Genomic DNA, 23,584 nt, shown 5'->3' on the forward strand with positions numbered 1-23,584 from the left:
AGCTTAACTTTATCCACAGTTAATGTCTTCATGACCTTTTGGACTTCACCACTGATTGTTAAGGGTGCCATAAGTTTGTTTAACTTGGAATCTTGAAACCCCCTTTGATGAGGAACATCTAAACAAGCATTTTCCTTTTTATTAAGGCACATAATGTGTAGATGTCCTCTTGTTTGCATTCCTCAGAAATCTTTCATTATAGGAAATCCAGAAAAGGAGGCTTTAGCACTCTTATACCATTTTCTTCAGTGCATGCATTAGTTTAGAGGCTGTGTATCTACCTTGTGTGGCCCTGGAGATTCCTCTTTCAGGAAAGAGGATTTTATTGTGCTCCTGAATCGCCATTGAGTGGTATTTATATAGATTTTAGATTTAGTGTTCTTATCTGAAAGGTTTTTTGTGAACCCCCACCTTCTTGTGTGTGTGCTTTCATGCTCAAAGGACAAAGTGTCACATTGAAGAAAATTTTTGGTTTTGAAAGTTTGTCAGTGTGGTAACCTATGAGCATTTTTTTTCTGTGCTCTGGATTCCTGTATCTTTTTTACAAAGTTTTCTCTTTATGAACAGTGACCACTTTTGGATTAACACCCAGATCTGCAAATTCTAAGGTGTTAGCAGCTGAGACTATGTGGATCAATTACATCATGTCCATGATGATGTCTGCCTGAGGATGGGCCTGGTTTTAGTGACCTGCTGGAGCCATAGTTGGGTATTAGTGAAGGATGAGGGAGACCAGTGCTTCTGCACCAGGAATATTGAGGGTTGGGATGACCTAACCTTGATTATTCTTGACATATCCAATAGAACTCTTCCTTAGCTTGCAAGACACCACCTAGGAGAGCAAGGGTTTTTTAGCTTTCAAATTTTTTTTTTTTTATCAAGGATCACTCCTCATTACCATTGCCCTCATTTTTCACTCATTTTATTTACCAAATGTCTGCTCCACTTTTTGATTACTTTTGTAACTTCTTTTTTCTTGATCCTTGATTAGGTAGATTTAGTAAGTTTTTCATGTTTGAGTTAGCAGTGCTTTACTTCTCAGGTGGTGTACCTGGCACAAGTCGGTCACTGTCAGTGGAGAATGGCGAGGAAGGCGAATTGGAAATGGAGTTGCCACCCCCCATGAAAGTACTAGAGCAGCCAATGTCTGCAGCAGCTGCTCAAGGAGTTCCTGGGCCTACCACTGTAGCTACTGGACCCCCACTTCCACCACTTGACAACATTCTCCCAGATGTCCCAAGCAGAGTGAGTAACACTGAATCTATTTTTACGGACTTCTCCATTTTTTCTTATTCTAGATAGAAAGTTAATGCAGTTTAACTCACTCTTGAGATAGGTTTATATCATTTTTTAACAATTCATTAACCACTCATTTTGGATATATATATATATATATATTTATATTTGCTTTGTCGCTGTCTCCCGCGTTTGCGAGGTAGCGCACGGAAACAGACGAAAGAAATGGCCCAACCCACCCCCATACACATGTATATACATACACGTCCACACACACAAATATACATACCTATACATCTCAATGTACATATATATATACACACACAGACACATACATATATACCCATGCACACAATTCACACTGTCTACCTTTGTTCATTCCCATCGCCACCTCGCCACACATGGAATACCATCCCCCTCCCCCCTCATGTGTGCGAGGTAGTGCTAGGAAAAGACAACAAAGGCCCCATTCGTTCACACTCAGTCTCTAGCTGTCATGCAATAATCCCCGAAACCACAGCTCCCTTTCCACATCCAGGCCCCACACAACTTTCCATGGTTTACCCCTGACGCTTCACATGCCCTGATTCAATCCACTGACAGCACGTCAACCCCGGTATACCACATCGATCCAATTCACTCTATTCCTTGCCCACCTTTCACCCTCCTGCATGTTCAGGCCCTGATCACTCAAAATCTTTTTCACTCCATCTTTCCACCTCCAGTTTGGTCTCCCACTTCTCCTCGTTCCCTCCACCTCCGACACATATATCCTCTTGGTCAATCTTTCCTCACTCATTCTCTCCATGTGCCAAAACCATTTCAAAACACCCTCTTCTGCTCTCTCAACCACGCTCTTTTTATTTCCACACATCTCTCTTACCCTTACATTACTTACTCGATCAAACCACCTCACACCACATATTGTCCTCAAACATCTCATTTACAGCACATCCACCCTCCTGCGCACAACTCTATCCATAGCCCACACCTCGCAACCATACAACATTGTTGGAACCATTATTCCTTCAAACATACCCATTTTTGCTTTCCAAGATAATGGTCTCGACTTCCACACATTCTTTAAGGCTCCCAGGATTTTCGCCCCCTCCCCAACCCTATGATTCACTTCCGCTTCCATGGTTCCATCCACTGCCAGATCCACTCCCAGATATCTATAACACTTTACTTCCTCCAGTTTTTCTCCATTTAAACTTACCTCCCAATTGACTTGACCCTCAACCCTACTGTACCTAATAACCTTGCTCTTATTCACATTTACTCTTAACTTTCTTCTTTCACACACTTTACCAAACTCAGTCACCAGCTTCTGCAGTTTCTCTCATGAATCAGCCACCAGCGCTGTATCATCAGCGAACAACAACTGACTCACTTCCCAAGCTCTCTCATCCCCAACAGACTGCATACTTGCCCCTCTTTCCAAAACTCTTGCATTCACCTCCCTAACAACCCCATCCATAAACAAATTAAACAACCATGGAGACATCACACACCCCTGCCGCAAACCTACATTCACTGAGAACCAATCACTTTCCTCTCTTCCTACACGTACACATGCCTTACATCCTCGATAAAAACTTTTCACTGCTTCTAACAACTTGCCTCCCACACCATATTTTCTTAGTACCTTCCACAGAGCATCTCTATCAACTCTATCATATACCTTCTCCAGATCCATAAATGCTACATACAAATCCATTTGCTTTTCTAAGTATTTCTCATACATTCTTCAAAGCAGACACCTGATCCACACATCCTCTACCACTTCTGAAACCACACTGCTCTTCCCCAATCTGATGCTCTGTACATGCCTTCACACCCTCTCAGTCAGTACCCTCCCATATAATTTACCAGGAATACTCAACAAACTTATACCTCTGTAATTTGAGCACTCACTCTTATCCCCTTTGCCTTTGTACAATGGCACTATGCAAGCAATCCGCCAATCCTCAGGCACCTCACCATGAGTCATACATACATTAAATAACCTTACCAACCAGTCAACAGTATAGTCACCCCCTTTTTTTTTTATGAATTCCACTGCAACACCATCCAAACCTGCTGCCTTGCCGGCTTTCATCTTCCGCAAAGCTTTTACTACCTCTTCTCTGTTTACCAAATCATTTTCCCTAACCCTCTCACTTTGCACACCACCTCGACCAAAACACATTATATCTGCCACTCTATCGTCAAACACATTCAACAAACCTTCAAAATACTCACTCCATCTCCTTCTCACATCACCACTACTTGTTATCACCTCCCCATTAGCCCCCTTCACTGAAGTTCCCATTTGCTCCCTTGTCTTATGCACTTTATTTACCTCCTTCCAGAACATCTTTTTGTTCTCCCTAGAATTTAATGATACTCTCTCACCCCAACTCTCATTTGCCCTCTTTTTCACCTCTTGCACCTTTCTCTTGACCTCCTGCCTCTTTCTTTAATACATCTCCCACTCTTTATTTTTTCCCTCCAAAAATCGTCCAAATGCCTCTCTCTTCTCTTTCACTAATAATCTTACTTCTTCATCCCACCACTCACTACCCTTTCTAATCAACCCACCTCCCACGCTTCTCATGCCACAAGCATCTTTTGCGCAAGCCATCACTGCTTCCCTAAATACATCCCATTCCTCCCCCACTCCCCTTACCTCCTTTGTTCTCACCTTTTTCCATTCTGTACTCAGTCTCTCCTGGTACTTCCTCACACAAGTCTCCTTCCCAAGCTCACTTACTCTCACCACCCTCTTCACCCCAACATTCTCTCTTCTTTTCTAAAAACCCATACAAATCTATATATATATTTCTTTCTTTCAAACTATTCGCCATTTCCTGCATTAGCGAGGTAGCGTTAAGAACAGAGGACTGGGCCTTTGTGGGAATACCTTCACCTGGCCCCCTTCTCTGTTCCTTCTTTTGGAAATTATAAAAAAACGAGGGGAGGATTTACAGCCCCCCCGCTCCCTCCCCTTTTAGTCGCCTTTTACGACACGCAGTGAATATGTGGGAAGTATTCTTTCTCCCCTATCCCCTGGGATAATCTATGTATATATATATATATATATTATTATTATACTTTGTCGCTGTCTCCCGCGTTTGCGAGGTAGCGCAAGGAAACAGACGAAAGAAATGGCCCAACCCCCCCCATACACATGTATATACATACGTCCACACACGCAAATATACATACCTACACAGCTTTCCATGGTTTACCCCAGACGCTTCACATGCCTTGATTCAATCCACTGACAGCACGTCAACCCCGGTATACCACATCGCTCCAGTTCACTCTATTCCTTGCCCTCCTTTCACCCTCCTGCATGTTCAGGCCCCGATCACACAAAATCTTTTTCACTCCATCTTTCCACCTCCAATTTGGTCTCCCTCTTCTCCTCGTTCCCTCCACCTCCGACACATATATCCTCTTGGTCAATCTTTCCTCACTCATTCTCTCCATGTGCCCAAACCACTTCAAAACACCCTCTTCTGCTCTCTCAACCACGCTCTTTTTATTTCCACACATCTCTCTTACCCTTACGTTACTCACTCGATCAAACCACCTCACACCACACATTGTCCTCAAACATCTCATTTCCAGCACATCCATCCTCCTGCGCACAACTCTATCCATAGCCCACGCCTCGCAACCATACAACATTGTTGGAACCACTATTCCTTCAAACATACCCATTTTTGCTTTCCGAGATAATGTTCTCGACTTCCACACATTCTTCAAGGCCCCCAGAATTTTCGCCCCCTCCCCCACCCTATGATCCACTTCCGCTTCCATGGTTCCATCCGCTGCCAGATCCACTCCCAGATATCTAAAACACTTCACTTCCTCCAGTTTTTCTCCATTCAAACTCACCTCCCAATTGACTTGACTCTCAACCCTACTGTACCTAATAACCTTGCTCTTATTCACATTTACTCTTAACTTTCTTCTTCCACACACTTTACCAAACTCAGTCACCAGCTTCTGCAGTTTCTCACATGAATCAGCCACCAGCGCTGTATCATCAGCGAACAACAACTGACTCACTTCCCAAGCTCTCTCATCCCCAACAGACTTCATACTTGCCCCTCTTTCCAAAACTCTTGCATTTACCTCCCTAACAACCCCATCCATAAACAAATTAAACAACCATGGAGACATCACACACCCCTGCCGCAAACCTACATTCACTGAGAACCAATCACTTTCCTCTCTTCCTACACGTACACATGCCTTACATCCTCGATAAAAACTTTTCACTGCTTCTAACAACTTTCCTCCCACACCATATATTCTTAATACCTTCCACAGAGCATCTCTATCAACTCTATCATATGCCTTCTCCAGATCCATAAATGCTACATACAAATCCATTTGCTTTTCTAAGTATTTCTCACATACATTCTTCAAAGCAAACACCTGATCCACACATCCTCTACCACTTCTGAAACCACACTGCTCTTCCCCAATCTGATGCTCTGTACATGCCTTCACCCTCTCAATCAATACCCTCCCATATAATTTACCAGGAATACTCAACAAACTTATACCTCTGTAATTTGAGCACTCACTCTTATCATCCCTGTGGATAGGGGAGAAAGAATACTTCCCGCACATTCCTCACGTGTTGTAGAAGGCGACTAAAGGGGACGGGAGTGGGGGGCTAGAAACCCTCCCCTCCTTGTATTTTAACTTTCTAAAAGTTGATAGAGATGCTCTGTGGAAGGTATTAAGAATATATGGTGTGGGAGGAAAGTTGTTAGAAGCAGTGAAAAGTTTTTATCGAGGATGTAAGGCATGTGTACGTGTAGGAAGAGAGGAAAGTGATTGGTTCTCAGTGAATGTAGGTTTGCGGCAAGGGTGTGTGATGTCTCCATGGTTGTTTAATTTGTTTATGGATGGGGTTGTTAGGGAGGTAAATGCAAGAGTTTTGGAAAGAGGGGCAAGTATGAAGTCTGTTGTGGATGAGAGAGCTTGGGAAGTGAGTCAGTTGTTGTTCGCTGATGATACAGCGCTGGTGGCTGATTCATGTGAGAAACTGCAGAAGCTGGTGACTGAGTTTGGAAAAGTGTGTGGAAGAAGAAAGTTAAGAGTAAATGTGAATAAGAGCAAGGTTATTAGGTACAGTAGGGTTGAGGGTCAAGTCAATTGGGAGGTGAGTTTAAATGGAGAAAAACTGGAGGAAGTGAAGTGTTTTAGATATCTGGGAGTGGATCTGGCAGCGGATGGAACCATGGAAGCTGAAGTGGATCATAGGGTGGGGGAGGGGGCGAAAATCCTGGGGGCCTTGAAGAATGTGTGGAAGTCGAGAACATTATCTCGGAAAGCAAAAATGGGTATGTTTGAAGGAATAGTGGTTCCAACAATGTTGTATGGTTGCGAGGCGTGGGCTATGGATAGAGTTGTGCGCAGGAGGATGGATGTGCTGGAAATGAGATGTTTGAGGACAATGTGTGGAGTGAGGTGGTTTGATCGAGTGAGTAACGTAAGGGTAAGAGAGATGTGTGGAAATAAAAAGAGCGTGGTTGAGAGAGCAGAAGAGGGTGTTTTGAAGTGGTTTGGGCACATGGAGAGAATGAGTGAGGAAAGATTGACCAAGAGGATATATGTGTCGGAGGTGGAGGGAACAAGGAGAAGAGGGAGACCAAATTGGAGGTGGAAAGATGGAGTGAAAAAGATTTTGTGTGATCGGGGCCTGAACATGCAGGAGGGTGAAAGGAGGGCAAGGAATAGAGTGAATTGGAGCGGTGTGGTATACCGGGGTTGACGTGCTGTCAGTGGATTGAAGCAGGGCATGTGAAGCGTCTGGGGTAAACCATGGAAAGCTGTGTAGGTATGTATATTTGCGTGTGTGGACGTATGTATATACATGTGTATGGGGGGGGTTGGGCCATTTCTTTCGTCTTTTTCCTTGCGCTACCTCGCAAACGCGGGAGACAGCGACAAAGTATAATAAATATAAAATATAAATAAAAGGGGAAATAGAAGGAGTCACGCAGGGAGTGCTCATCCTCCTTTAAGGCTCAGATTGGGGTGTCTAAATGTGTGTGGATGTAGCCAAGATGAGAAAAAAGGAGAGAGAGGCAGTATGTTTGAGGAAAGGAACCTGGATGTTTTGACTCTGAGTGAAACAAAGCTCAAGGGTAAAGGGGAAGAGTGGTTTGGGAATGTCTTGGGAGTAAAGTCAGGGGTTAGTGAGAGGACAAGAGCAAGGGAAGGAGTAGCACTACTCCTGAAACAGGAGTGGTGGGAGTATTTGATAGAGTGTAAGAAAGTAAACTCTAGATTGATGTGGGTAAAATTGAAAGTTGATGGAGAGAGATGGGTGATTATTGGTGCATATGCACCTGGGCATGAGAAGAAAGATCATGAAAGGCAAGTGTTTTGGGAGCAGCTGATGAGTGTGTTAGTGGTTTTGATGCACTAGACCGGGTTATAGTGATGGGTGATTTGAATGCAAAGGTGAGTAATGTGGCAGTTGAGGGAATAATTGGTGTACATGGGGTGTTCAATGTTGTAAATGGAAAAGGTGAAGAGCTTGTAGATTTATGTGCTGAAAAAGGACTGGTGATTGGGAATACCTGGTTTAAAAAGAGAGATATACATAAGTATACGTATGTAAGTAGGAGAGATGGCCAGAGAGCATTATTGGATTATGTGTTAATTGACAGGTGCTTGAAAGAGAGACTTTTCGATGTTAATGTGCTGAGAGGTGCAACTGGAGGGATGTCTGATCATTATCTTATGGAGGCAAAGGTGAAAATTTGTAGAGGTTTTCAGAAAAGAAGAGAGAATGTTGGGGTGAAGAGGGTGGTGAGAGTAAGTGAGCTTGGGAAGGAGACTTGTGTGATGAAGTACCAGGAGAGACTGAATACAGAATGGAAAAAGGTGAGAACAAAGGAGGTAAGGGGAGTGGGGGAGGAATGGGATGTATTTAAGTAAGCAGTGATGTCTTGCGCAAAAGATGCTTGTGGCATGAGAAGCGTGGGAAGTGGGCAGATTAGAAAGGGTAGTGAGTTGTGGGATGAAGAGGTAAGATTATTAGTGAAAGAGAAGAGAGAGGCATTTGGACGATCTTTGCAGGGAAATAATGCAAATGAGTGGGAGATGTATGAAAGAAAGAGGCAGGATGTCAAGAGAAAGGTGCAAGAGGTGAAAAAGAGGGCAAATGAGAGTTGGGGTGAGAGAGTATCATTAAATTTTAGGGAGAATGAAAAGATGCTCTGGAAGGAGGTAAATAAAGTGCGTAAGACAAGGGAACAAATGGGAACTTCAGTGAAGGGGGCTAATGGGGAGGTGATAACAAGTAGTGGTGATGTGAGAAGGAGGTAGAGTGAGTATTTTGAAGGTTTGTTGAATGTGTTTGATGATAGAGTGGCAGATATAGGATGTTTTGGTCGAGGTGGTGTGCAAAGTGAGAGGGTTAGGGAAAATGATTTGGTAAACAGAGAAGAGGTAGTAAAGGCTTTGCAGAAGATGAAAGCCGGCAAGGCAGTGGGTTTGGATGGAATTGCAGTGGAATTTATTAGAAAAGGGGGTGACTGCACTGTTGACTGGTCGGTAAGGTTATTTAATGTATGTATGACTCATGGTGAGGTGCCTGAGGATTGGCGGAATGCTTGCATAGTGCCGTTGTACAAAGGCAAAGGGGATAAGAGTGAGTGCTCAAATTACAGAGGTATATGTTTGTTGAGTATTCCTGTTAAATTATATGGGAGGGTATTGATTGAGAGGGTGAAGGCATGTACAGAGCATCAGATTGGGGAAGAGCAGTGTGGTTTCAGAAGTGGTAGAGGATGTGTGGATCAGGTGTTTGCTTTGAAGAATGTATGTGAGAAATACTTAGAAAAGCAAATGGATTTGTATGTAGCATTTATGGATCTGGAGAAGATATATGATAGAGTTGATAGAGATGCTCTGTGGAAGGTATTAAGAATATATGGTGTGGGAGGCAAGTTGTTAGAAGCAGTGAAAAGTTTTTATCGAGGATGTAAGGCATGTGTACGTGTAGGAAGAGAGGAAAGTGATTGGTTCTCAATGAATGTAGGTTTGTGGCAGGGGTGTGTGATGTCTCCATGGTTGTTTAATTTGTTTATGGATGGGGTTGTTAGGGAGGTGAATGCGAGAGTTTTGGAAAGAGGGGCAAGTATGCAGTCTGTTGTGGATGAGAGAGCTTGGGAAGTGAGTCAGGTGTTGTTCGCTGATGATACAGCACTGGTGGCTGATTCATGTGAGAAACTGCAGAAGCTGGTGACTGAGTGTGGTAAAGTGTGTGAAAGAAGAAAGTTGAGATTAATGTGAATAAGAGCAAGGTTATTAGGTACAGTAGGGTTGAGGGTCAAGTCAGTTGGGAGGTGAGTTTGAATGGAGAAAAACTGGAGGAAGTAAAATGTTTTAGATATCTGGGAGTGGATTTGGCAGCGGATGGAACCATGGAAGCGGAAGTGAATCATAGGGTGGGGGAGGGGGCGAAAATTCTGGGAGCCTTGAAGAATGTGTGGAAGTCGAGAACAATATCTCGGAAAGCAAAAATGGGTATGTTTGAAGGGATAGTGGTTCCAACAATGTTGTATGGTTGCGAGGCGTGGGCTATGGATAGAGTTGTGCGCAGGAGGGTGGATGTGCTGGAAATGAGATGTTGGAGGACAATATGTGGTGTGAGGTGGTTTGATCAAGTAAGTAATAATAGGGTAAGAGAGATGTGTGGTAATAAAAAGAGCGTGGTTGAGAGAGCAGAAGAGGGTGTTTTGAAATGGTTTGGTTAATGGAGAGAATGAGTGAGGAAAGATTGACCAAGAGGATATATGTGTCAGAGGTGGAGGGAACGAGGAGAAGTGGGAGACCAAATTGGAGGTGGAAAGATGGAGTGAAAAAGATTTTGAGTGATCGGGGCCTGAACATGCAGGAGGGTGAAAGGTGTGCAAGGAATAGAGTGAATTGGATCGATGTGGTATACCGGGGTCGACGTGCTGTCAGTGGATTGAACCAGGGCATGTGAAGCGTCTGGGGTAAACCATGGAAAGTTCTGTGGGGCCTGGATGTGGAAAGGGAGCTGTGGTTTTGGTACATTATTTCATGACAGCTAGAGACTGAGTGTGAACGAATGGGGCCTTTGTTGTCTTTTCCTAGCGCTACCTCGCACACATGAGGGGGGAGGAGGTTGTTATTCCATGTGTGGCGAGGTGACGATGGGAATGAATAAAGGCAGACAGTATGAATTATGTACATGTGTATATATGTATATGTCTGTGTGTGTATATATATGTATACATTGAGATGTATAGGTATGTATATATGCATGTGTGGACGTGTATGTATATACATGTGTATGTGGGTGGGTTGGGCCATTCTTTCATCTGTGTCCTTGCGCTACCTCGCTAACACGGGAGACAGCAACAAAGCAAAATAAATAAATAGATATATATCATACTTAACATATCCATAATGTTTTGTCATGTAATTTGTGCTAAGAGACAGGAATATGATACACAGGAAGATCACACACTGCAGATACCATAAGAGATTTCCGTTGGAATGTAATGAGTTACAGGTGTTTTGAGGTCAGTACCAGGACAACTTTGAGCAGTAGGATGTTTGTTCTCAGACAGTGTAAGGAAATATCTGAAGGAAGGGTGTAGAAGTCTGGGCTACAGAATACAAGATTGTAGAGAGAACCTTTTGGGTATCCACATGCTACACGACATGATGGCCAGACTTTGAAAACTGCACCAAGAACAGTAAATAGAACTGAGACAGTTGTTTACTTTTTGTGATGGCAGCCTTTGGAAGGACAAGCTTATCAACCATGGGACTTAGAAACACAGAATTGAAAGAATTGTTATTAGTTTAACACTGGAAAAGACTTTAAGAGGATTTTTAAAGTATGCAACATGAAATCATGAGTGGACAGACTGTGACGCTGTGCCATGGATAAAGGTTTTGAGTAAGGAGTGATAGTTTTGCTCTAAGGCCTAGGCTTCATCCCAGCAGAAGGGTTTACGAAGGTGATATTTGGAAGCCCAGAAAAGGACAGTTGCATTATCATCACTCAGGCTGGAGTAGGAGTAATCATATTAAACAGACAAGACTATGACAATAAGATGAATAATCTACTGTTGGACAACACATTGTAAACCAGAAAATATCATAGACACACCAAGGATGAGTAAAGGATGTTCACAAAAAGAGTTAGAAAAGTCATGAGGAGACTATTCCTCCTTGAGGAAAACCCCCCTCCCATGCACTGATGAAGAAGGGGCTCCCTAAGATGTATAAGCCGGGCATTCCAATATGCCCAACCACCTTAGGCATAAGGAATGCCTTGTTCAGGCTGGCTAAACAGCTGGCCAAACACCTCATCAAGATTTAGGGGTCCATTTGTGGAATTAATTTAACCACCTTGACGGACTTAATCTGATGACTGAGTGATGTGGGCTTTAGAAATAAAAAGTTGGCTAACTTTGATGGACAATCACTTTTTGCCAATGTTCCACAGAGGTAGCATTATAGGCTGTGAAAAGAGCAATAGATGGTACTGATGTTGATGACATTCCTTTGCCTAGAGATGGTTACTTGGAGTTAGCCATGCTATGTTTCAAGTTTGGGCCCTTCACATTCAACAAGGAGGAGTACCAGTAGCACAGTGGACAGGTCATGAGCTCCCCACTTTGTGCTGTCTTGGTCTGCCTGTACTTGGAGACATTGAAGGATTCTTATATTTCAAACAGGGGGACAATTTTGCTCATACATTGATAATGTTCTTGTAATCAACAAAGATATTGTTCTTGTAATCACACCCAGAAGGATTGAGCTACATGAGATTCTACAACAGTTCATTAGTGTACATCACATGATCAGATTCATGATAGAAAAACAAGTTGCCATCTGCCTTTTCTGGATACATAGGACAAATAATGGATGAAGATACTCTGTACACACAACAAAATAAAAACAAGGACACTTTATTCACTATCTATGAGTACATAGTGACAGAACCAAGTCTAGGGAAGTTACTTTTTTTCTAAGGGTGCTTAGAGTATGTATCCCAGAGTTCCTTAAGGATGAATGTGAATGCAAGTTACAATCATTCATTGAACTGCATTTCCGTAAAGGCCTGTTATTTAAACTCAAAGATGTTTAAAGGGGTTATTGTTAGATCTAGTGACAATAATAGGAGTAGCAATGGGAGTAAGAGATGTGTGGTGATATTCAATTCATAAGAAGCAACATGAAGTAACAAGAATTGAAAAGGATATCTGTGAATGTAGCAGCTACATAAGGGATAAAGAGAGGAGACATTGTGAGGACTAAGAGAGAGAGAAAGAGCAACAAAAACAGTATTGTTATAGATTCCATGCATTGAGGTTGAGAGGAGTTATTGCATTGAGAGTGGGCAAGGCCCACAGGTAAGGCTAAAGTAATATAGAGCTAACATTGGACACTACCACTCCACTGCTTTGGTGTTGCATGTAGAAGAGGAGGGACACTTGCCAAGAGGAGGGCATGTGAAGATTCTATGCCAGGTAGAAGACAATACAAGGAAAGCATAGGAAGCACACCATATTTCTGTGAAGGGAAACATGACACCACAGCAGATAGCTTTACTTTAAAGAAAATGGCAGCAAAGATAGCATTATGTGACCAAACAGTTTGCAGCAGGCAAGCACAAGTACTGGACTAACTTTGCAACAGTGCTTCTCAGCAACCAGTCTTATTTATTCTCCAGTGTTGGATATAAGTTTGTGTATCTGCTAGAAGATATCGTCAAAGATACTAGAGGATGTTGTCAGAACTAATTGAGAGGAATGGATTCCTGGCTCTTGCTTACAGTTTTCGTGGCTGCCTTTTACTCATTGTTTCAAGGGGTTTGTGGATACAATTTGTAGTTAAGATTTTTCTTACTCGAGTCATTGGGTAGTTTTTCTGTCTTGAACTTAGCTGAAAAAGCAGTTTACCTCATGATGGCAAAAGCCAGTCACCATGTAATTTTATTTAAGATACTGGCAGGTGTTGGTAGGAGTTATTCGTAGGTAGTTTAGTGATTGTTACAGATCAGTTGGTTGATGGTACTTATACACTGATATCCTTGTTTGAGCTACTCCACAGAGTACTATTTTATTGTAGTGCTCTTGCTTATACCTTGGAGCTAGGTGTACGAGAAAAAAAAAATGAAAATTGTGAAAGAAGTCAAAAGCCATGAGTGAACTCTCGCAGCATACTGAGAGCAGCTCCCATTGTTTAAACTCGCTTAGCTAATCAGAGAACAGTACACATGTGTACTTACATCCAATCAGCACTGAGTGCTTTCCTCTGTTAGTACTGTATATTGTGCATACATTCTTGTTGACTTGCCTATTTTTCAATAATCATTGTGACTTTTTCTTTTTTTACCCATCATGTCTGAGAAACGTCCTGCAAATTCTGCTAGTGCATCTCAAGTGCTTAGGAAAAGCTTTTCCTTGGATGTAAAATTACATGTTAAGGCATTTGGAAGCTGTTGAGTGTCAAGTTCGACATCGTAGATGCTTTCAAATTGGCTACATCAATAGTTAGAACCATTTTAAAAGTATGGATAAGATAGAAGCTTTTGCCATGACGAACGTGAAGTTAACAGCAATGAAGAGGACTCGTTCAAGGAACAGTTTGTTGGGAAGAATGGAAAATAGGATAAGCAAAGCTAGGCTAAGTGATGAGCACCTGGCAACACATCTGTTGTTTTAAAATTATAGATAACATAATGTTGAAAGGATGCAATATTGCTTTTATACTTACACTCAATTTTGTGACTAGACATTTGCTGTTCAGTCACATCTGGCAGTGCTGCAGCCAGTGTCATCAAGGAAACTGAAAGACACATCACCTCCTCACCACTTACCACAATATCCCTCACCACCACCACCTCCATCCACACCACTACCTCTATAATCACCTCCCAAATCATAATTTCAGTGATGCAGAGATGGATAAGCTTTAGCCTGAGTAGGACCATATGATATCCACAGCCTTCTGCCTCCCTTTTACCCTCTTTGTCTCACTGACACATACCTCTCTCACTCATTCTGTTACAATCGGCAGGTTTATCAAACAGCTGTCATTCATGATACAATATTATACATTGTTTGTTGTTATTCACTATTTAGTAAAGATATGTCACTGTCATGATCTGTTTATTAATTCTTGTAACCCTCAAATACAGTACTGTAATAATCTCATAGGTAAAAAGATAACATCATCGCCATATAAGCAATGATGTAATGACCTTGTAGAGAGCTGCTTTGCTTAAGATTCCACTTTCTTGGAATGTATCCTGAGCATCAATCAGGGTATTATTATATTTTGCTAAGGTTGTTTGATGTATGTTTTTGCTTGTTTATATTAGGTGTGATAGTTCTTTTGGGTAAAAGGTGCTTTAGGAGAAACTATCTGACAGTGCTGTTGATGACTGTTTGATATTACAGTTGGTAAAGTATTATGTGAGAGTTCACATGGTGGTTTATTACTTTTTATCCTTAGGTTGTAATGTACCAGTTCATTGGCCTGCTTTGATGGCTCTGCTTTGCTAGAGGAGTGGCAATAGTTTAGATTTCCAGCTGATGCATGATTCCATATCATGTGCATAGATTTCACAAGCAACTTAATAACACAGCTTGAAAAAATATCACTCCTCACAGTCATCCATAAATCATCAAGGAGAGTGTAGTTCCATCATCAGGGTGGGAAACCAGATTTACATGGACACTGGAGTTCATCAGCTATGAGACCCTATTGCCATAGCCACTCCACCCTCTTGAGGGAGTTCCAGGTGGGAACTGGGATCAGGGATGTTGAATAGAAAAGAATACTTATTAAAGTAATTTTTATGATACAAGAAACAATACCTCTTATATTAAGTGTTTTTTTTTTTATGAAAATAAGGTAATTAAATTCATTGATTTAGGAAATTATCTTAAATGTGTGTAAATATTTGAATATGTAAATAATTTAGCTAACACATAAGATACTTGTATAAAATGATTTGTGAATTATATGTGCGAGATGCATAGATTGGATAAAAGTTTGATAAATGTGGATGACACTTTATTTGGAAATAACTTGCTTAATTGCAATTGATATTTTGTGGGTAGATAGTGCTGAATGGCACTTGGTTGAAGGTCCTTGAACTTAGAATGATGTTGGTTGACATCAGATTATGCTTGTACATTAGACATTGAGTGGGTCAGTTGTTGAAGATAGCTGGTTTATGTTTTATCATTTAAGACAGTTGGCCATTTTACTAAGAATGTTTGTAGATATATCTAATAGTTTGCTGATGGTGGTCTTCATGTTTTGCCTTGTCTTGCAGCAGATGATAATTGACAAGCAGGCTGAATGCTGATTCTTTCCTTGATGTTAGTGACATTTTGGGTATCAGGTGATGTTTTCATTGACAGTTTCAAGTGCTCATTGACACAGGGTTAAAGTAAATGCTGTGGTTTTATAAGTAATTGCCATTAGTTTCCAGATGATGTTGTAACTTGTTGCTTAATATTTCATATGTTAAAGACAGTTATGTGTTGCACTGGTTGATGCTAGAATAGTAGGCAGATGGTGTGTTTTGGTGCCAGATGACATAGGTTGATGTTGGTTGACAGTTGGTGTATTAATTACTACCAGGCTGACAGATCCTGTTCCCCCACAGTCATCAAGTGTAGCCCTGAAGACAGCAGAAGGGACCACAACAGACCTTGCTACAGAGATAGAAAACATTGTCAAGGAGAAGATGGTGAGCCCCTTATGGTCATCACCGTGCATGGCCCACTTGAAGCATGTCTTTGCATGCTGTTTTAAACTCTCTCATATCTTCTTTTTTTTGTTTGCTTGTGTTCACAATGATTTGCTCCAAATATGGTAGAACTATTTCATGCTGTCTGCTACTTGAACTTGTTTCCATTCAAGGATTTACTATCTCCTTAACCAATATTGACCCATGTAATTGACTCATTCATTTCATTCTGTTGTCAAGGAGTGATATCTTGTTCTATACACTTGATTTGTTTCATTGCATGACCTAGTAGAATTGTGTCACTGGATTCTACCTGTGTGTGAGTGAAAAGTCACCTTTAGCAAGGTTGTATTATTGTCAGTGGACGAAAATGAGTACAGTCTTGTTAAGGGACATAATGCTTCAAAGGAGTCCATCATTTCCTTGCTCCTGATTGGAGCACAGCCTTGAAGCTGCAGAAGCTCTATAACAGGGATCCTGGGGTTAAATTATGATTATAACTAGTAGAATTTTGATATTTGAAATATTCACCTCAATTTCATTTTGTGAATTTCATTTGGAAGCATTACTTGAGCACTTACTGATAGCTACCACATGAAATTCTGTGTTACATACCTTGAATTAAAATGTCAGTATACTATTTCATAATTTCCTTTTAAACAGGAATATTTTTTTTCTTGGCGTAAACAGTCTCACATGAAACACTTCATCTTAAGAACAGTATTGTATTTCTTTAAACAATCACCTTTGCTTTTATACACTTCATATAGTTATTGCACCTGACATGTCAACTTCGGTTAGGGGATGCAGCTTCCACACTGAAGACATTTCTTAACTGTCCTGTACCTACCCCACAAATACTTACATATATCACCAAACTTCTTGACCTTTGGTTCCACCTAGAGGATGTGGCCAACTTCTTGAATGATATAGGAGACTGGTTGAAGAAGGTCTTGGGTCAGATAAGTAAAGGAAAGATGCAAGAGGTCCTTAGAAGAGGTCATAGGTTTAAATGCTGCACATTTTTTTTTTTACCATGAATGACCAGTCACTTCTACTTAGCAAAACTCTAACTATTCCTAGCATCACATATGATACATACAATACTTATTTCTCACACCACAAACATTAACACAAAGGCTACAAACAAATGAAATGCCCTCAGAATGGTAACTGTTTCATATGTTGGGCTATAGCACAACTGGATATAATGATTTTGATAAAGCATAAGTGCCAGAAGTACTCCCATCTTGTTGATATAAGAGAAACCATCGAGATACAATACGAGCCTAGTTGGCTGTGTGGTTCTGATGGTGCTCATGCCACTCTTACCACATCGGTTCTCTTCTAGCATTCTCTGAGTAAGGATCCAGTGGTTGTCACTCATATGATTTTGTAGATTTGATTACAATTTGGGTTATAGGGAGAGAGTTTTCCACTAGTGTTGCCCCATTTTGTAACTTTGTGCATGTATTGTGTCTTTACTTGTATGAATGTATGCACACACACACTTGCCCCAACCTAAGCTAGGTACCCATATATTGACCAGCCTCAGGGGAGGATGAACGCCTAGGTTGTGTGTAGCTGACTGCCACAACCAGGAATCAAATCTTTGTGGTTCCGACCCTGGGCTGGCCTATGCTGACTCGTGGTTTGTAATGCTAATCACTATATCACAGAGGCCTGTAAATTATATAAATTTTAATTTTGCCCACATGTACTAATTGCCACTTTCCAAGAAGTATCCCTACAGCAAGTGAAGGCCCTTAACTTTGAGGAAAAGGGTAGAATACTGGATAAACTTAATCATAGATCTGGCACTCAAGCTTTTTTTTAGCTGAGAAATCATGTGCAACTGAAAGCCCAACTCAAGATGGGAATGGATGAAGGCAGCAAGTATGAATATGTACATGTGTATATATGTATATGTTGAAATGTATAAATGTATATGTATGTATGTATATGTGTGTATTTATGTATATACATGTGTATGTGGAAAATTTGTCTTCCATCATACAGAAGGAGAGTTTGTCTTCCATAACACAGAAAGCTAGATGCTGCTGAGAATATGTCATCCTAAGAATATGAAAGATAGACAGTCTTCCAGAACTGAAAAATGTATATATGTCTTCCATACAACTGCAGAATGATCACCATCCTTATGAAAAAGATCCTCATACACCTTAACTATTTCCTATGTGAGTGAAGTAGCGTTCAGAACAGACCACTGAGTCGTAGATGTTAAAAGGTCATCATTTGGTTCTTTCCTCTGTTCCTCCTCTTAAAAAGTAATACAGAAGGGAAGACTTCCAGCTCCCTGTTCTGTCCCTCTTAGTCTCCTTCAACTGCATGCAGGAGATACATGGTCAGCATTCTTTCTCCCGTCTTCAGGGATAACAGAAAAGATATATTGATATATTACCTTGCTGACACAGTGGGTGGCTATCGGGTGTGGAAGGAAAAGATAAGAATATATATGCTATCTTTTTTTCCTTTCATGCATTTGTGTTGTTTTCTATGAGGTGGGATGGCATTGGGATTGGATAACGGCAAACAGGTATGAATATGTACTTCTGTGCAAGGAATGGAGTGAGTTGGAGCGATGTGGTGTGCCGGGGTTGATGTGCTGTCGATGGACTGAAGCAGGGCATGTGAAGCATCTGGGGTGAACCATGGAAAGGTCTGTGGAGCCTGGATTTGGATAGGGAGCTGTGGCTTTGGTGCATTAAGCTTGACAACTGGAAACTGAGTGTGAACGGGTGTGGCCTTTTTTGTGTATTTTCCTGGCGCTACCTCGCTGAAATGGGAGTAGCGATGCTGTTTCCTGTGGGGCAGGGTGGTGCCGGGAGTGAATGGGGGCAAGCAAGTGTGAATGTGTACATGTGTATATATGTATATGTCTTTGTATGATATCCCTGGGGATAGGGGAGAAAGAATACTTCCCATGTATTCCCTGCATGTTGTAGGAGGCAACTAAAAGGTAAGGGAGCGGGAGGCTGGAAATCCTCCCCTCTCTCTCTCTCTTTTTTTTTTTTTTTCCCAAAAAAGAAGGAACAGAGAAGGGGACCAGGTGAGGATATTCCCTCAAAGGTCCAGTCCTCTATTCTTAACGCTACCTGGCTAACGCGGGAAATGGCAAATAGTATGAAAGAAAAAAGATCTTTCTTTCTTTCATACTATTCGCCATTTCCCGCGTTAGCGAGGTTGCGTTAAGAACAGAGGACTGGACCTTTGAGGGAATATCCTCACCTGGCCCCCTTCTCTGTCTCTTCTTTTGGAAAATTAAAAAAAACGAGAGGGGAGGATTTCCAGCCCCCCCGCTCCCTTCCCTTTTAGTCGCCTTCTACGACACGCAGGGAATACGTGGGAAGTATTCTTTCTCCCCTATCCCCAGGGATAGTAAGAAAAAAGATATATATAGGAGGTAAATAAAGTGCGTAAGACAAGGGAGCAAATGGGAACTTCAGTGAAGGGCGCAAATGGGGAGGTGATAACAATTAGTGGTGATGTGAGAAGGAGATGGAGTGAGTATTTTGAAGGTTTGTTGAATGTGTTTGATGATAGAGTGGCAGATATAGGGTGTTTTGGTCGAGGTGATGTGCAAAGTGAGAGGGTTAGGGAAAATGATTTGGTAAACAGAGAAGAGGTAGTAAAAGCTTTGCGGAAGATGAAAGCCGGCAAGGCAGCAGGTTTGGATGGTATTGCAGTGGAATTTATTAAAAAAGGGGGTGACTGTATTGTTGACTGGTTGGTAAGGTTATTTAATGTATGTATGACTCATGGTGAGGTGCCTGAGGATTGGCAGAATGCGTGCATAGTGCCATTGTACAAAGGCAAAGGGGATAAGAGTGAGTGCTCAAATTACAGAGGTATAAGTTTGTTGAGTATTCCTGGTAAATTATATGGGAGGGTATTGATTGAGAGGGTGAAGGCATGTACAGAGCATCAGATTGGGGAAGAGCAGTGTGGTTTCAGAAGTGGTAGAGGATGTGTGGATCAGGTGTTTGCTTTGAAGAATATTTTATTTTTTTTTATTATACTTTGTCGCTGTCTCCCGCGTTTGCGAGGTAGCGCAAGGAAACAGACGAAAGAAATGGCCCAACCCCCCCCATACACATGTATATACATACGTCCACACACGCAAGAATGTATGTGAGAAATACTTAGAAAAGCAAATGGATTTGTATGTAGCATTTATGGATCTGGAGAAGGCATATGATAGAGTTGATAGAGATGCTCTGTGGAAGGTATTAAGAATATATGGTGTGGGAGGCAAGTTGTTAGAAGCAGTGAAAAGTTTTTATCGAGGATGTAAGGCATGTGTACGTGTAGGAAGAGAGGAAAGTGATTGGTTCTCAGTGAATGTAGGTTTGTGGCAGGGGTGTGTGATGTCTCCATGGTTGTTTAATTTGTTTATGGATGGGGTTGTTAGGGAGGTGAATGCAAGAGTTTTGGAAAGAGGGGCAAGTATGAAGTCTGTTGTGGATGAGAGAGCTTGGGAAGTGAGTCAGTTGTTGTTCGCTGATGATACAGCGCTGGTGGCTGATTCATGTGAGAAACTGCAGAAGCTGGTGACTGAGTTTGGTAAAGTGTGTGAAAGAAGAAAGTTGAGAGTAAATGTGAATAAGAGCAAGGTTATTAGGTACAGTAGGGTTGAGGGTCAAGTCAATTGGGAGGTAAGTTTGAATGGAGAAAAACTGGAGGAAGTAAAGTGTTTTAGATATCTGGGAGTGGATCTGGCAGCGGATGGAACCATGGAAGCGGAAGTGAATCATAGGGTGGGGGAGGGGGCGAAAATCCTGGGAGCCTTGAAGAATGTGTGGAAGTCGAGAACATTATCTCAGAAAGCGAAAATGGGTATGTTTGAAGGAATGGTGGTTCCAACAATGTTGTATAGTTGCGAGGCGTGGGCTATGGATAGAGTTGTGCGCAGGAGGGTGGATGTGCTGGAAATGAGATGTTTGAGGACAATGTGTGGTGTGAGGTGGTTTGATCGAGTAAGTAATGTAAGGGTAAGAGAGATGTGTGGAAATAAAATGATCGTGGTTGAGAGAGCAGAAGAGGGTGTTTTGAAATGGTTTGGGCACATGGAGAGAATGAGTGAGGAAAGATTGACCAAGAGGATATATGCGTCGGAGGTGGGGGGAATGAGAAGTGGGAGACCAAATTGGAGGTGGAAAGATGGAGTGAAAAAGATTTTGAGTGATTGGGGCCTGAACATGCAGGAGGGTGAAAGGCGGGCAAGGAGTAGAGTGAATTGGATCGATGTGGTATACCGGGGTTGACGTGCTGTCAGTGGATTGAATCAGGGCATGTGAAGCATCTGGGGTAAACCATGGAAAGTTCTGTGGGGCCTGGATGTGGAAAGGGAGCTGTGGTTTCGGGCATTACAGCATGACAGCTAGAGACTGAGTGTGAACGAATGGGGCCTTTGTTGTCTTTTCCTAGCGCTACCTCGCAAACATGAGGGGGGAGGGGGATGGTATTCCATGTGTGGCGAGGTGGCGATGGGAATGAATAAAGGCAGACAGTGTGAATTGTGTGCATGGGTATATATGTATGTGTCTGTGTGTGTATATATATGTGTACTACATTGAGATGTATAGGTATGTGTATTTGCGTGTGTGGACGTGTGTGTATATACATGTGTATGGGGGTGGGTTGGGCCATTTCTTTCATCTGTTTCCTTGCACTACCTCACAAACGCAGGAGACAGGGACAAAGCAAAATAAAAAAATAAAAATAATGATTTTTTTTATTTATTTATTTATTTTTTTTACGATACGTGGGGAATGCATGGGAAGTATTCTTTCTCCCCTATCCCCAGGGATAGTACGATACAAAAAAATTATAATATATATATATATATATATTTTTTTTTTTTTTTCAAACTATTCGCCATTTCCCGCATTAGCGAGGTAGCGTTAAGAACAGAGGACTGGGCCTTGAGGGAATACCCTCACCTGGCCCAATTCTCTGTTCCTTCTTTTGGAAAATTAAAAAAAAAAAAAGAAGAAAAAAAAAAAAAAAAAACAAGAGGGGAGGATTTCCAGCCCCCGCTCCCATATATATATATATATATAGAGAGAGAGAGAGAGAGAGAGAGAGAGAGAGAGAGAGAGAGATTATTTGTATATATGAACCCTAACTTAATCCAGGTACCCACTTTATCAACCTGCAGAGTACTTATCAGCAGTGGCTTTGCCCCAGTTGTGGCTACACCCAGCCTAAGGTGGCGGTGTACTTACCATGTGAGACACCATCTTGCACACTTGCAAGATTATGTTTGTTGTGGCTTCTTTGAAGAGTGAACACACTAATTTATGTCATTTTTTTTATAGCATGTAAAAGAAGTGTATTGTTGCTGAGCAGAGTTTTGTCTGTATATTTGCCTTATGCCTTGTCGAATTTTTATTTCATCTTTTTTTTTTGTTTTCTTGTTTTTAATTTTGTTTTTATTGTAATAAAATGTTATATTTAATCAACAAACCCTTGTAAGAGGGTGCAAGGTTTAGTGTGTGGTACAATAGTTGGGCATTGGTGTTATATGAGAGATATATTTTTATTTTATTTTAGTTGGATCCTAAAGAAAATCATATGATTAGATATAGTTTTTTTATATTATAGGCATTAAGGCATTACATCACTACATCCTACTTGGGAACTTGTTGGTGTAGACCTTCATTATGATTTTTTTGTAACAGTGGTGTACACTTACTTCAACAGGAACAACACTCTGAAACCAGTGAACGATTAAAAGAATGGCGAAGTTCAGGTGATGGTTGTTCGGGTGATGAGGCTTCGTCTCCCATACCTTCTCAAGGTGCTCTCTTATCTTCACAGTTGTCAGATGATGCAGATATGGGGGCCTCAGCCCTACCTCATTCACTTCTTGTACAAGATTCTAGTCCAGGTTGGTGTTCCGTAAACCATTAAAGATCAACTCCAGATAAATCCCCTACCTAAAATAGGTTTGCTTAGAATGTTTCAGGTTTGGGAAATTCATAGTCACATAATATTTTGGAAAATTTTTTTGATATGGGTAATGACCATAAGATGAAAACAAACTTTATTAACATTTTAAGTGAGTATGAAAGGTGTTCAGGTGCTGAAAGAATGTATTCACTCAAGAAGACTTAGATAGAACATTTTTCTTGCACTGCATGTATTTTAAGGGTTTAAGTTGTAATGAAAGTAGAGAATATATATAATGGCTGGAAACTTGGTATTTGGCCATCAAAATGGAATATGAAGAATGACAAGGGAATAGAGTTGCAGAACTGTGGCCTGGTGTTTTGAGTGTGTGGACATTTTGGATGTATGTATCTTTTGAATACATGCATCTTTGACTTGGCCACATAGTCTGTAGTGCAACTTTTGACAAGTGTAATTTACATTTAAATTCATAGCTTTTAGGCAAGAATTTTGAACTTGGATAACATTAGCATAGTTTTAGTTACATTTCATGAAGAATGATGTATGAAATGCTGTAATCAATAATGGGAAAGGGTACTGATACTCTTGTCATATAAACATTTATACTTAATCTGTATACAGAAGAATATTCTTGGA

At 41.3% G+C, this 23,584-nt stretch overlaps 1 protein-coding gene across 6 annotated transcripts in view; it reads left to right on the top strand.

Annotated features, from left to right (window-relative positions):
- trio (trio Rho guanine nucleotide exchange factor) overlaps positions 1–23,584 on the top strand; it is a 630,725-nt gene that overhangs the window by 482,559 nt on the left and 124,582 nt on the right. For 5 of the 6 annotated variants that reach the window (XM_071671150.1, XM_071671126.1, XM_071671117.1 and 2 more), the window contains 3 exons: positions 1,043–1,245; positions 15,929–16,012; positions 22,739–22,925. In XM_071671150.1, coding sequence (XP_071527251.1) covers positions 1,043–1,245; positions 15,929–16,012; positions 22,739–22,925 — 474 coding nt within the window. The remainder of the gene's footprint in view (positions 1–1,042; positions 1,246–15,928; positions 16,013–22,738; positions 22,926–23,584) is intronic. The other variant, XM_071671160.1, reaches the window with a different exon arrangement.

Source organism: Panulirus ornatus, chromosome 2 (assembly GCF_036320965.1).
Source record: "Panulirus ornatus isolate Po-2019 chromosome 2, ASM3632096v1, whole genome shotgun sequence".
NCBI lineage: Eukaryota > Metazoa > Arthropoda > Malacostraca > Decapoda > Palinuridae > Panulirus > Panulirus ornatus.